At 58.1% G+C, this 13,625-nt stretch overlaps 2 protein-coding genes across 2 annotated transcripts in view; both read left to right on the forward strand.

Moving 5' to 3' along the window:
- Positions 1-6,262, forward strand: part of RAB40C (RAB40C, member RAS oncogene family) — a 36,707-nt gene extending 30,445 nt beyond the window's left edge. The window contains exons 4-6 of the mRNA XM_056336835.1: positions 796-873; positions 1,298-1,520; positions 3,092-6,262. Coding sequence (XP_056192810.1) covers positions 796-873; positions 1,298-1,520; positions 3,092-3,372 — 582 coding nt within the window. The 3' untranslated portion in view covers positions 3,373-6,262. The remainder of the gene's footprint in view (positions 1-795; positions 874-1,297; positions 1,521-3,091) is intronic.
- A 2,718-nt stretch (positions 6,263-8,980) lies between these two features.
- Positions 8,981-13,539, forward strand: WFIKKN1 (WAP, follistatin/kazal, immunoglobulin, kunitz and netrin domain containing 1). Its single transcript, XM_056338022.1, has 2 exons — positions 8,981-10,890; positions 11,749-13,539. Exons 1-2 carry the CDS (start codon positions 10,606-10,608, stop codon positions 13,237-13,239), a joined length of 1,776 nt encoding a protein of 591 aa, XP_056193997.1. The 5' UTR covers positions 8,981-10,605; the 3' UTR covers positions 13,240-13,539.
- Positions 13,540-13,625: the final 86 nt, after the last annotated feature.

The raw sequence follows: 13,625 nt of genomic DNA on the forward strand, positions 1-13,625 counted from the left end.
CACCTCGAGAGACAACTGGGAAGTGAATTGCAGATGTGGATAGTGTTCAGGGAAGAAGGATGTGGGCATGATGATGCTGTAGGTACCTCTTTCCAGAAGGAAAGGCTGGAGGAAGGTCCTGCAGTGAGACTTTTGATCTGACCCTCTGAGGTTTGGCAGCGCCGCTGTACTGTTCTCCACCAGCGCAGCAATGACAATTGGCAACACCGTCTGCCTTCAGCAAAGCCCAGCGTGGATCCCGTCCGTGAGATCCCAGTTCTGCAGGGATGCTGTGTGGCTTATTGGCATCACGTGTTTTTTTCCTTGCCAGCAATGGGCCAACAGAATGAGACAGGTTCTGGAGAGGGAAAACATGCTGAAGATGGGTGTGCTTTATTAACTTTGTCATGTTCTGCCACCATCCTACCACTGAATGCAGCTGTTCTGCATGAAAGGAAAAGAAAAAGACTGTTTCCACCTCAGTGAGTTTGTATCAGGTTTGTGACGGGAGGAGGGTGAGTTTTGCTCCTTCAGATACACAGTCACCAAGAAAGTTCCTCTTCCTTTGTACAGACTGCTGCCTTGGAAATTATTTGGGAGATGTTCAAGCCAAAACAGGAGTAAAATCTTCCCTAATAGCTGGAACTGAGTACAAACCTGTTGTGTCTCAATTTTTGCCCTAGCAAGCACATAAATAGTGCAGCTGGAGCCATGTTCTGTCCCTTAGCCTTTTGGCTTCTGCCTATGTAGGGGTCTTTCAGGTGTGTCTCCCTTCCATTTTGCCTACTATGAAACTTCCTGATTTTCTTCCACCAGGGAATTCTCTTGGTGTACGACATCACTAATCGCTGGTCCTTCGATGGGATAGACCGATGGATAAAGGAAATAGATGAGGTAAGTTGAATGGAGGAACACATGAAGTGTTATATAGCAAAAATTTGGGGAGGAATCAGCTGGGGTGCCACCTCTGATACGGGGACGAGAATGGCTCTGCTATGGAAAGCAGACAATGGCAGTCCACTAATAAGCAAAGCAAGGGGATAAGTGTCTGCCCTCCACCTCTGCATAAATTCAGAGTAGTAGGAACGGGCTTGGGAATGGTCAAGAAAGATAGGAAGGCTCCCTCTCAAATGGACTGTGGAGGGGGTACATTGGCCTCCCCCATCATGCAGTAGTACTGCTTGGCAGTCCCCCGCGGTCACAGAGCAGTTTCTATTTCTTTGCCCTTCACTGCTGTTGCAGCTAAGCAGAATACTGCGTGTAGGCTGCCCTTACTAAGGACAAGCCGTGATTTCCCCACTTCTTTCCTTTTTCTAAGCATGCCCCAGGCGTCCCTCGGATCCTGGTGGGAAACAGGCTTCACCTTGCCTTCAAGCGGCAGGTGCCAACGGAGCAGGCCCGGGCTTACGCGGAGAAGAACTGCATGACGTTTTTTGAAGTCAGCCCCCTGTGCAACTTCAACGTCATAGAGTCCTTCACAGAGTTGTCCCGTATCGTCCTTATGCGGCACGGCATGGAGAAGATCTGGAGACCCAACAGAGGTCAGTAGGGAGGAAGATGCTCCATGTGGGGAAGGCTTGAGAGCCGGCTGGGCTGAACTGGAGGGATAGGGCTGACTGCCTAGGTGGGAGGTGTGTTTATTAGGAACTGTGGGATCTGAAAGCGCCTGACATGGAGAAGCGCCTCGGGTCAGACAAGCTGAAGCTGAGCCACAACAAGCTGCCTGTACTCCTGTACTAGTGCGGAACGCGGCAGGCAGTGATGAGGGACAGGCAGCTCCAGAGGGCAGTTCGGCATGTCTAGGATCTGAATTGCTCCAGGGCATCCTACACCTCTCCGCTTATTCTGAATGAGGCTGAGGGCAATTAAGCTCCCAACTTGAAAGTACTTCATCAGATGACTGTGTGGGATGAATCCAAGCATAAGCACCTCTGTCCTTACCCTTGCCTGAGCCTGTCTCCTGTTTTGGAGAGAGGTGGAAACAGAGTGAGCCCAAGGAGCTGAAAAAAAACTAAATCACATCCCTGCTGTTGGCATGCAGCTGTGGGCTGGGGTATGCCATATATCTGGGCACACCTGTGGCAAACTGTGAGCAAACTCCAACAGCCTGCTGTATTTGAAGCAGAATAGTCTTAGGTCCCACATTCCTGGCTGAATGAAGGTAGCAGTGTGCCCCACCAGCAGTCCGAGCAGCAGATTTGCGCTGATGAGGTAACCTGCCTTCACATGGATCCTCAGCTCCTGCTCACAAGGGAGGGAAAATCCTGTTTGCCAGCCCCAGTCACCAAACTTGCCTGTGTTCCTGGCCCCAACCTGCGTGCCGTGCCACATGCTCGCAGAAGGATGGCAAGCAGGAGCTGGGCTGCGTTCACAGACCTCTCCTGAATCTCTTCCAGAGGCAGGACGTGTAACGGCTGCCTGCTTGGGAACTGGGGCTGCCTGCTTGGGAACTGGGGCTGCCTGCTTGGGAACAGCATCGTGGCTTTCGCAGCAGGCTGGAGGTGAAAGCGTGCCCTCGTGTGGCTGCGTGCTGGGACATCCCTCCGAGCAGACTTCAAAGCAGGCTCCCACGGTGTATGCTGAACTAAGAGGACGCTGGGAAGCCTGAAAGGACAGTCTTCTGCTGGCTTGATGGTATCTCTGTTGCTGCAGGCGCTCTGCACAAAACCAGCCCCTTGGCTGCTGCTCCCCGAGCAGGTCCCAAGTGAGGCTGTCCTGCTTTGGGGCTTGTTGACTCTGCTGCCTCCTGCCCTGGACATGGCCTTCTGGCTGCCAAATGATGGCCTGAGAAGCCAAGTGTCTGGCAGGACTGTGAGTAAGGCGCTGCCTGCCCCGGGCACTGTGCAGAGAGGAGGGCCGGCAGTGTCTAAACCCCGTGTTGACACCTAAAGCTGGTGTCTTGCAAAGCGCTGACCACCAGTGGCAGAGCTTACCTTGGGTTTCCCAAGCTTTTGTCCTAACTAATCTGCTCCCTGTTCAAGGCTCCTATGCAATCATTATTAGCATCTCTCCCCCAAGGACTGGGAACTGCACAGCATAAGGAGTAGCTGTGGGGAGAAGGCAGTCCTTAAAATCTCTTGGCCCTTGACTGTTTGGTCTTTTCTCCCACCAGTGTTCAGCTTACAGGACCTGTGCTGCCGAGCCATTGTTTCCTGCACCCCAGTCCACCTCATCGACAAGCTGCCGTTGCCCGTCACCATCAAGAGTCACCTGAAATCCTTCTCGATGGCCAACGGGATGAATGCAGTGATGATGCACGGCCGGTCGTATTCCTTGGCCAGCAGTGGGGGTGGAAGCAGCAGCAAAGGTAACAGCTTGAAGAGATCCAAATCAATTCGACCACCCCAGAGCCCCCCACAGAACTGCTCACGCAACAACTGCAAGATCTCTTAGCAGGATGGACGCGCCGTGAGCTTCTAACGTATCCACACCCACCCACCGATGTACAGCTGTTTGCACACTTAACCCTTTTCGACTGGATCCTTTCGGATGGGCCGCGGTTGCTTTTCCGATGGCACGCACAAGCGTTAGGAATGTGCTCACGTTTTGTCTTCGCATAGGAAGCATGGTGCCGGCTGGATCTCGCAGCGCTGGCGGGGAGAGGACTCTGCCAAGTGACCCTCCAAGAATGCTTTGGGCTTTGCCTCTCGGCCTGGGGTGGAAAATTCAGCAGCTGCTGGGTTGGGGAGGGGGGGAAGGGGGAAAAAAAGCTCATCCTCCAGTCTCAATGGAGAAATGGATTTAATGGAAGATTGAGAGGCTTAAGGGAGTAGGCAAGGAGAGAGTCTGTGCTGCAACTTTAACTCTTGGACTCCTGAACAGATTGCTGGTGCAATAGTGATCATTGGATGTAAAAAAAAAAAAAAAAAAAAAACGGGGACAGGGGACTAATGACAGTTTTCACCAGGATGTTAACCTGCTGTTGCCAAAAAAAAAAAAAAAAAAGAAAAAAAAAAGGAAACAAGGCAAGAGTTGGCCAACTAGAAAGGAGAAGGAAGCAGTCTGCTTGCCTTCTTCGTTTATTTATGTAAATATTATACATATATATATATCACTTGTTTTATAAGGGTTTTTTTAAGAAGCAGTCAGGGAAAATTTTATGCAGCCATGTAAATACAAGCACTGGATTAACTTTCCCAGTGTCAGCAAAAGGGGAGAAGTGGAGGATTTTCTGGTGAAAATATAAAAATGCTTTAAGGGACTTTCAATCACTACCTGGGCTTGTGCTAGGGTTTTTTTAAATATGACATATGCTGAAGGAAAGAACAATTTGTGCGTAACATGCCCCAAGCTGCTTTATTCTCAGTCATTCCCTAAAACTTGTGAGTGCTGAAGGCTAGGTGGGATGTAATGGGTCGAGGGGCAGAGCGGAGAGGCCAGGGTCTTGAGGTTTGCTTTCAGCAGGCAGGATGAAGAGGCAGCTCTGAGGTCAGACTGATGCCTCACTCGCTTTGCGCCTCCTGATGCACAGCTCATCAGGGACTAAGGAGCAGAGGGTGGAAGCATCATGCCTAAAGCAGAGGAAAAATGCTGAATTTTGTCCCTTATTGCTGCAAAACCTCAGCTGTCACTTCCAGAGCCCTCCATCCACAACGCCACCCCATGCGACAGCCCCTGAATCCCGGCTGCTTCTTGCTTTGCTTTTCCAAAGACGCCCTGCCTGAGCTAGTGTTGCCGCGGCTCCTCCTGGATGAAAGTGGGGAAAGGACAGAAGCAGCTTTTCCCACTGGAGCGTGAAGGAGCAGGGACTGGGAAGGTGAAAGGTGTGTGTGGGAAAACAGCAATCCCCAGGTCCCATCGTGGCAGATTTGCTCACCTCCTGTGGCAGCCCCAGGAGATCAGGAAAGCAAACTGCTTTGCTCTGTAGGACCGCTCCTGGAGTTTAGAGGGGCATGCGTGCTTAGCGGCAGGAGCTTGAGATGTGCCCATGCTGTGGGAGAGGCTCCTCTGTCAGGCAAGCACATGTGCTTCCCCAGCTTCCTCCCATGGCTGGTGCTGAATGGTGCTGAAAATTCACCTGGAAATTTAGAAATAACACCTACCCCTTATTGCAAAAGCTGAGCGGGGCTTGGCAGTGGGAGTCAGCTATGTTGACAGATTCTCGTAGGTGGCCAGGACGTGTGGATTTGTGAGTAGCGTGGTAGAAAGTAAACTGCTTTTGTGCTGGGGCTGCCTCAGCAGGAGGCCAGCCGCTGCAGTGCTGCCATCTTCCTCCTGGTGTTAGCAGCTCCCCAGGGCCTGGGCTTGCTCTGCTCACCCCAGGAGAGCTTGTTGCATTGCACGGGCAGAATGAAGCCGCAGCAGCTCCTGCGCGGCCGACAGACCCGCTTTGTTCAGGCAGCAGGCAGGGGCACGTCCCTCCACGGGGACATCTCCTTGCTTTTGCTTCTGAGCCGACCTGGGAGGTGACGGAGCCTTCCCCCTCCCTGCGCTGTAGATCAGAATACAATACAGGGGTAGGTCTCTTGGCTCGTCTCTAGCGTGCTTTATTGCCCAGCTCAAATGAGCGACGAGAGAATTAAACCCCCGGCAGATGGAGGGGGGAGAAGAATCCTTTGTAGTGGTGGTTTGGCTCAAGAGTAAAGCTGCAGCCGAGCTCAGCACAGTGGTGCGAAGGCCAGGGGATTTCAAGAACCTGTCTGGAACGGCTGGCACCTGTTTCCCATCACTTAACACACAGCAGAAGACAATCGCTGGCTCAGCAGCCCCGGGATATACGGCCAACAGGTGATCAGCACTGCAAAAGGCGGCTTCTCCTGGAAAACATCATCCAGACACTGGGGCCGCTTCGCCAGGCTGCTCCTGGGCACCAGTGTGTAGGGTGAAGAGGGACGAAGGTTTTCTTCCTGAAATCACAAAGCTGCTGCATGTCTAGAAAAACTTGATGTACCTCTGCTTGGTTTGGCTTTGCCACGTGTGACACCTCCCCATGCCTTTTTCCCTGCAGTTGATTTTTTTTTTTTTTTTTTTTTTTTTGCCCACCCGATAAGGTCTCAACAGATCCTGTCTGTAGTGAGGATGAAAGATTTACCTGGAGCGATTACTCAGTGAAAAAAACTTTTTTTTTTTTTTTTTTTTAATTTAAAAGGAAAAGATTCTTGCATCTGATGTCAACACTAGTCTGTAGCTGCTCTCCAACACTTGTACCATTCCTGAGTTGTTTTTTTGGACTATCCTTTTATTTTTTTTATTCCTTTGTACAGTTAATGTTGTTCAACTGATTATACATGGTTTTGTTTTGTATAAATTAAAGGGGGTTTTGTTGTTTTGAACTACCAATTGACAGGTGGAGAAGTTCTATCAGTTTTCATATGGGCTGGGAAGAGGCTGAAGGGAAAAGGTGGTAGTTTGGCCCAAAACCTGGGGATTTGGGGCTGCTTGTGGTGCAGGTGTGTACTGCCACTTCCAGATCGTCCGCAAAATAACTCACGTTACATTTTCTGAGGAGTCTTAAATGTCGTGATTCCTGGCTCTGGTTGTGGGGGGTTTGCCCTTCTCTGTATGTGCAGAAGCTAAATCTGTCCTATATCTGGCTTGATTCTCACCGAAGTGCTGATTTTGGGGTAGTGGAGCTCTAGGAAAAACACAGACTACTCTGCAACACGTTTAATGTCGTAGGTGGCTGTAGGAAGGCAGGCTCCCCCGCAGCTTGTGTGGGGTTGTGCGCAGTCCCCGGCACATGGGGACAGGTTTTGCAAGTACAGGCAAAGCCTTAAATTGTCTCTTTGGGTCCAGGTGATCCTGGGGGAGCGAGTGCTGTTCATCTTACCCAGACTGCGGCAAGCTGAAAGTCAGCCTGGGATAAATGTGCCTTTGAAATGGAGAAGGTGCTGCAGGGAGCTCGGAGCAGCCGTGTCACGTTGGGCTGTCGCCGGGGTTGGTGTTCAGAGGCATCGGCTGGGACCGGGAGCCCCAGAGAAGGGGCCTTCGCTCCTGGGGTGGAGGGAAACTTCTGGCCTGATCCTCTTTTCTCTGGCTCCCAGCCCACCTCCCCTTGACCTCCCTTTTCCCCTGCCTGCTTACTTCCCTAGGATCAGATTTTCCACTTCGTACCAGACTGGCCACGCTTGTTTTAACAGCTTAAGTAGTAATTGCTGGGGCTGGGAGGGCGCAGAGGGGAAATGAGATAGTGTCTGCAGCCTGGAAAACCCTGGAGCTAAGGTGAAAGCCTGGTCAGGGAAGAGTCGCTTCTATTTTTTTTCCTGTTCAGGGTTCTGGAAGTGTCTGTTCCCTCTCGCCAGCAGAGCTGAAACAAAGGCTGTGTGTGGTTTCAGGTGGGGTATGGACAGCCGGAGCCCGTTACGCTGGAGCAGCGGGGGCTGCCTTTGCTGCAGCTGTCTCTGCTGGGGAAGAGCAGGGCAAGGAAACACGCCGCACAGCCTGAACATCAGGAGAAGGGATGGAAGAGCTTTAGGGGTCCCTGTTCCTTGGGAGAAAGAGGAGGGAGCAGGTTGCTCGGGGCTGGTTCTGGTCTTTCAGAGTCGAGTGTGTTTCTCTGAGCCACCCTTCCTGATTCGAGGGGGTGTTAGGTTGCTCCCGCTGGCCCCTGCATGAGGTTGTTCCATGCAGGCTGTGAAGAAATGGTGACCTTCAGCTCTCTGCGCCCAAGGCGCTTGAAAATGAGGATGCGCCTACCCAGGGGTGCATTGGAGGGGCAGGAGCTCTCCCTGGGTGCTGGGTGTTTTCAGGGGGGGCTGTATGGTGCTGTGCCCTCCCCTCCAGGACAGGGTGCTGAGCCGCTTCCTCTGCTCCCTTGTCTTGAAGGGAGAGGATGGGCCATAAAGCTCACATCCCTGTCTGGGGTCTTTGAAAGTGACCCCAAAAAATCCCCGTTCCGGGGTGCGGTGGGTGCTTGGACATGCAGAGGTGAATGGTTTGGGAGAGACTGGAGTTATGGCTGCCTCAAGCCTTCCCATGGTGAAAGTCGGGGGTGGGGAGAGTTGCTTTTCTTTCACCTTCCTGCTGGAGAAGCATTAGAAGAGGCCGGGCAGGGGTCCCCAGGAAGGGGGGTGGGTCTGGGGTCGCTGGGAGCTGCATTTCCAACCACGCGGCACCCAGCATGGCGCTGGCTGGCCTCGTGCTGCCGAGGCGAAGGTCCTGGCAGGTGCTTGTCCCCACCTCTCAGCTTTTGATCTCGGGGACGTGGGGATAAGGCATCTTGGGCTGGAACACGGGCCACCCCTCAGGGCCTGCTCCCCAGCTCCGGAAAGGGGCTGCCGGGGCAGGATCCCCTCCACATCCCAGCGCCAGCACCTTCTTGGACCGTGGTGGTATGACCACATGGACCTCAGTGTGGGGACGGGGAAAGCTGGGGTCGTGCCCCCTTCCCTCCCCTCCTGCACCAGCACCCTTGGAGGGACCCTGGCACCCCCAAATGGCTCTGTGCCCCTGGGCTGCGTTCTCGGGGGGTGATGTGCCATGGCAGCCTGCCACGCTGCCTCCAGCCGAGCGAGGTGGGTTGGGGGTCAGGGGTCTCTGTGCACAACGCTGCTGCAGGCAGCTGGACTGGGCTGGGGGGCTCCAGGCAGGCAGGATAGGGCCCCTGCAGCTCCCAGGCCGGGCTCTCCTGATGCAGTTCCCTGTTTGCAAAACATCAGCCCCCAGCCCGTGTCCCGGGGCACCGTGACCTCCCCTCTGTGTCCAGGGCCACCCAGACCCCTGGGCAGCTCCTTGGCCACCAGACAGGGGACCCTGGCCACAGCCATGGGACACGCTCCAGCCCTGCATGCGTGGCCATGGCGAGCTGATGCCAGGCCCCCGTGTTTGGGGTGTCAGGTCCCCGGGGAGCCCCAGCAGCGCAGCCCCCTGTGGGGGCCAGGGGGGTGCCGAGGGCCCCTCAGAACGGCCGGCTTGGCTGGGGCAGGGGGTGCACCAAGGCATTGCATGCAGGAACGCCTCTGGGGTGCAGGTAGTTTGAGGGGGGGGGTGTCCCCCACAAAAAATGTAAAGAAAAGGCTCCCTGCTTTTTTTTTTTTTTTTTTTTTTTTTTTCTTCCCCCTCCAGCATCTGCCTCTTCCCCTGCCCCGTTCATGACCCTGCAGAGGGGAAGCTGGAGGTGCTGCACCGCCCCCCGGGCCAGAACCCCCACGGGTGGGTTTGCTGTTCCGCAGGAGCCTGCAGCCACCCTTGCCCCCCCAGCGCCAGTGCTGGAAGAGTTAACGCTCCCGAAATGCCATGAAATGTCCCTGCTTCGGGTCAGTGTCTGACAGGGGTTGGGGGTCTGGCCGGGGGGGCGGCCGTGGGGTGAGGTGGGGGCATGGCCCTGCTGTCCTCCCTCCCAGCTCAGCACCAGCCAGCCTGGCCCTCACTGGGGGGGGGGGGGCAGGGCTGTGGTCCGGTCCCACTGGCCTCGCTGGGCTGGCAGCATGGGTCACTTGATTTCGGTCATCTTTTAAAAACGTGGTTCTAAAATCCCACCAATTCTGGGCTCTGACCAGATGGTCTCAGATTTGTTTCTCTTAAAAAACAAAAAAACCAAAAAAAAACCCAAACCCAAACCTTTCTTCCCTTTTATGTGCAATTTTCAATTTTGGCTAGAAATTGCTGTGCCCACCACTCCTCCAGGTCAATGGGAACAAAGTCTGAAAGAGAGGGGAGGGAGAGAGGAGAGCATAGGCAGAGCAGCTGGAGCAGAGCTCTGGGTGCTCCCCGACCCAACCATTTGCCACTGGGAAACAACAAAGACACCCCAAGATTTCCCCCACCCCTGTGCCCTGTCCCCAGAAGGCCAGGCTGGGTTTGCAGGGTCCTTCTCTTCTTGGGGACTTCTCAGCCACCGCAGCACCCCCCAGGCCGCATTTGTGGCCCCCGCTCAGCTCCGTCTCAGTGTCCCCATCCGCGCTGGGCTCCAGCTTGGTCCTGCTCGGCCCCAGGAGAGGCAGGTCCCCACAGCGGGACCCGGGGGGCTACTCTCCAGCATGATGCTGAAACCACCTTGCTGGGGGGCACCCACCCCGCCAGCCCAGCTGGGGGCCTGCGCTGGGCAGCGGCACCCCGGGGTGCTGGCTGGGGAGGGGGGTAGGGTGGGTGCCTGGGCCGCGGGGTGCCCAGCGGCGCGGGGGGGTCCCCGGTAGCCCCCGCCGTGGGCTCCACGTGTCTCCCGAGGGGACCGAGGCTCTGGCTGTTCTCTCATCCTGCAGGAATTCAGCTCCGTGGGCCGGGCGGTTTTTTTTTTCTTTCTTTTTTTTTTTTTTTTTTTTTTTTTTGTGTCTGTGTGTGTCCGCCGCCCGCCCCCCCTTCCACTCTCCTCTCCGGAGCGTTCCTGCATTGTGCTTTGATCCCCCCCCCCGTGCCTGCCCAGCTCAGGCTGGCCGGGGTTAGAGGCTGAGGTCAGCGCCTTTCCCATTCCAAACACCCAGAAACATCACTGGGAAGGGAGGGACTCAGATTACAACCTCCCCGGCCTCCCCTTCCACCCCGCTCACCCCGCTCGCCCAGCCGGGGGGGGCCGAGCCCCCCCGGGACGCCGCTGCCACCGTGCCCCGGGCGGCGGCGATGGCTGGGGGCGGCGGGCGGCATCGCCGGCGGGCGCGGGGCGTGCTGGAGGGCAGCGGGCTGGTCCTCTCCTCCTCCTCCTCCTCTTTGTCCCCCGCTCGCCCGCCTTCTCCCTCGTCCCCTCCATCCTGAATGGGATTTATCCCAAGCCCTCGCCAGCGCGCCAGGCCGGCGGCGGGGGGCGGCCAGATGCCGCCTCGCCGGGACCGCGGCCGCCCGGGCCGGGGCCAGCGGGCGGGTGGGCGGCAGCGGGGCCCGGTGGGCATCGCGCTGCTGCTGCCCTGGCTGGCGGCGGCGGCCGGACTGAGCCTGCGGCCGGGCGGGACGCGGCACCTGGGGGTCTGCCCCAACCAGCTGAACCCCAACCTGTGGGTGGACGCGCAGAGCACCTGCGAGCGGGAGTGCCAGGCCGACCAGGTGAGCGGGGGGCCGGGGGGGCTGGCGACGGGCTTGGGGGGCAGCCCCAGGTCCCCCGAGGGGATGCTTCGGGGTCCTGTTCCAGGGGCACAGCCCGGCGGGTTGTTCTGGTGCAACGGGTTCAGCCCGGCTGCAGCTTTGCCCCCTGAGCCCCTGCTGTCGGTTGTCATGGGGGGTGCCCGAGGGATGCTCCTCGACCCCCCCCTACCAGGCAAAGAAACTGCTTGTTGCCCCCCACGCCCCCTCCTCGGGCCGTGCCCCGTGGCCGGGATGCCACGTCCACGATGCTCCCACCCAGCCAAGGGGCCGGGACGAAGGGAATGGCTGTGCCGGGTCAGGGACCCCATCAGGCAGTGGACTGCCTCCCCCGGGCCCCCCTCACTTTTCTCTGAGGGCAGGAGCCCACCCACAGACCAGGCTGCCCATCCCAGAGAGCCCCGGCTCCAGGCAGCGCTGAGTGCAGCAGCAGCACCTCCACCCACCCCGGCTGGGGCTGCCTGCACCCGGGGCTGCGCGATTCATCCATGCAATGAGTTCTGCCTCCCCTCAGCCAGCAAAAGCTGAGAGGGGTGACGTGCTATCTGCTGGGGGGAGAAGGGGCCATCATTGCTGCAGTGCACCCCTAAGCATCCTGGGGGAGGGTCTGGGGAGGGGGCTGAGGGTGGGCTGGGGCTGTGGCAGGGAGGTTGGGCTCTTACCCAGAGCCCAGCGATGCTGAGGTTGCACAGGGCTGCATGGGCGGCACTGCCCACCCGAGAGCCCCAGAGGGGATGAGAGCAGCACCCACAGCCACGGCACGGGTGTGACTGCCACGTTCCCCCCCCTCCAATCTCTTCTCCTCCCCCCTACCCCGGCCAGGACTGTGAAGGCTTCGAGAAATGCTGCACCAACGTGTGCGGGCTGCGGAGCTGCGTGGCTGCCCGCTTTGCTGACGGGAGCCTGCCAGCACTGGCGCTGGCACCAGCAGCCTCGTGCGAGAGCTTTGTGTGCGCACAGCAGGGCTCCGACTGCGACATCTGGGACGGGCAGCCCGTCTGCAAGTGCAAGGACCGCTGTGAGAAGGAGCCCAACTTCACCTGTGCCTCCGACGGCCTCACCTACTACAACAAGTGCTACATGGATGCCGAGGCGTGCCTGCGCGGCACCCGCCTCACCACCGTCCCCTGCAAGCACATCTTCACCTGGCCCGACACCAGCCCCGTGCCGCAGGAGACGACGGCGCGCCCCACACCAGGAGCCGGCCCCGAGGTGCCGGTGCCCCCCGCCCTCTACAGCAACCCCTTCCACCAGTCGGTGCGTGCCGGTGGCACCGTCAGCTTCCGCTGCGACGTCAGCGGCCGCCCGCGGCCGGACATCACCTGGGAGAAGCAGAGCGAGCGGGAGGAGAACTTCATCATGCGGCCAGACCAGATGTATGGCAACGTGGTGGTCACCAACATCGGCCAGCTGGTCATCTACAATGCCCGCCACGAGGACGCCGGCATCTACACCTGCACGGCCAGGAACGCCGCTGGGCTGCTCCGCGCCGACTTCCCGCTGTCGGTGGTCAGGCGGGAGCCCGGGGGGACCCCGCGGGCCGGCAGCCCCCAGCCCTTCCCCAGCGCCGAGTGCCTGAAGGAGCCGGACCGGCGGCGGTGCGAGGCCCTGGAGGTGCGCTGGCACTTCGATGCCAAGCAGGGCTCCTGCCTCACCTTCCGCTACGGGGGCTGCGGGGCCAACAGAAACCATTTTGAGACCTACGAGGAGTGCCGGGCTGCCTGCTTGGGCAGCGCCCGTCCCACCTGCCTGCTGCCCATGGTGCAGGGTCCCTGCCAGAACTGGGAGCCCCGCTGGGCGTACAACCACCTGCTGAAGCAGTGCCACTCCTTCGTCTACGGCGGCTGCGAGGGCAACACCAACAACTTTGAGAGCAAGGAGACCTGTGAGGACGTCTGCCCCTTCCCCAAGAGCCTGCAGTGCAAGGCCTGCCGCCTGAAGAGCAAGATGGTGCTGAGCCTCTGCCGCAGCGACTTCGCCATCGTGGGCCGGCTGATGGAGATCGTGGAGGACCAGGACTCCGGCATCGCCCGCTTCGCCCTCGAGGATGTCCTCAAGGATGAGAAGATGGGCCTCAAGTTCTTCAACATCAAGTACCTGGAGGTGACCTTGACTGACATGGACTGGAGCTGCCCCTGCCCCAACATGACGGCGGAGGACGGGCCGCTTATCATCATGGGCGAGGTGCACGATGGCATGGCCACGCTGGACCCCAGCAGCTACGTCCGGGCGGCCAACGACAAGCGGGTGAAGAAGATCTATGAGCTGATGGAGAAGAAAACCTGCGACCTCCTGAACCGCTTCCAGGACTAGGGGAGAGCTGGGACGTGCCCACGTGGGGAGTGGCAGCCCCACTGTGGAGGGGGGCAGCCTGGGGGAGCCCCCACACCAGTGCTTGTTTCTAGGGGTTACCACCATCATGTAGTTCCCCCTAGTAGAGCCCCAGCCCAGCTCCCACCTCCCCTGTAATTTATCTGCGCATGCCTCCCCCCTGTGTACCACCCCAGCCCAGCCAGCAGCAATAAAGGACTGGGTTGGGTTGCAGAGGGGTGGGAGGTCTGCCAGGACCCCCCACCCATAAAAACCTTCCCACCACTCCAAAGCCTCTGGGCCCAGTGTAGCACCCCTGGGTGCTCCTGGTGCAGGATCTGACTCCCCACTGGGGCTGGAGGAGGATTGAGGATGCCCCCCTGCTGCCC

Source organism: Falco biarmicus, chromosome 4 (genome assembly GCF_023638135.1).
Source record: "Falco biarmicus isolate bFalBia1 chromosome 4, bFalBia1.pri, whole genome shotgun sequence".
NCBI lineage: Eukaryota > Metazoa > Chordata > Aves > Falconiformes > Falconidae > Falco > Falco biarmicus.

Bases quoted from the DNA above. Each gene is read 5' to 3' on its own strand.
- WFIKKN1 (XM_056338022.1), top strand. From the start codon at position 10,606: ATGGGATTTATCCCAAGCCCTCGCCAGCGCGCCAGGCCGGCGGCGGGG. The intron at 10,891-11,748 runs GTGAGCGGGGGG...TACCCCGGCCAG, and splicing joins GGGAGTGCCAGGCCGACCAG to GACTGTGAAGGCTTCGAGAA.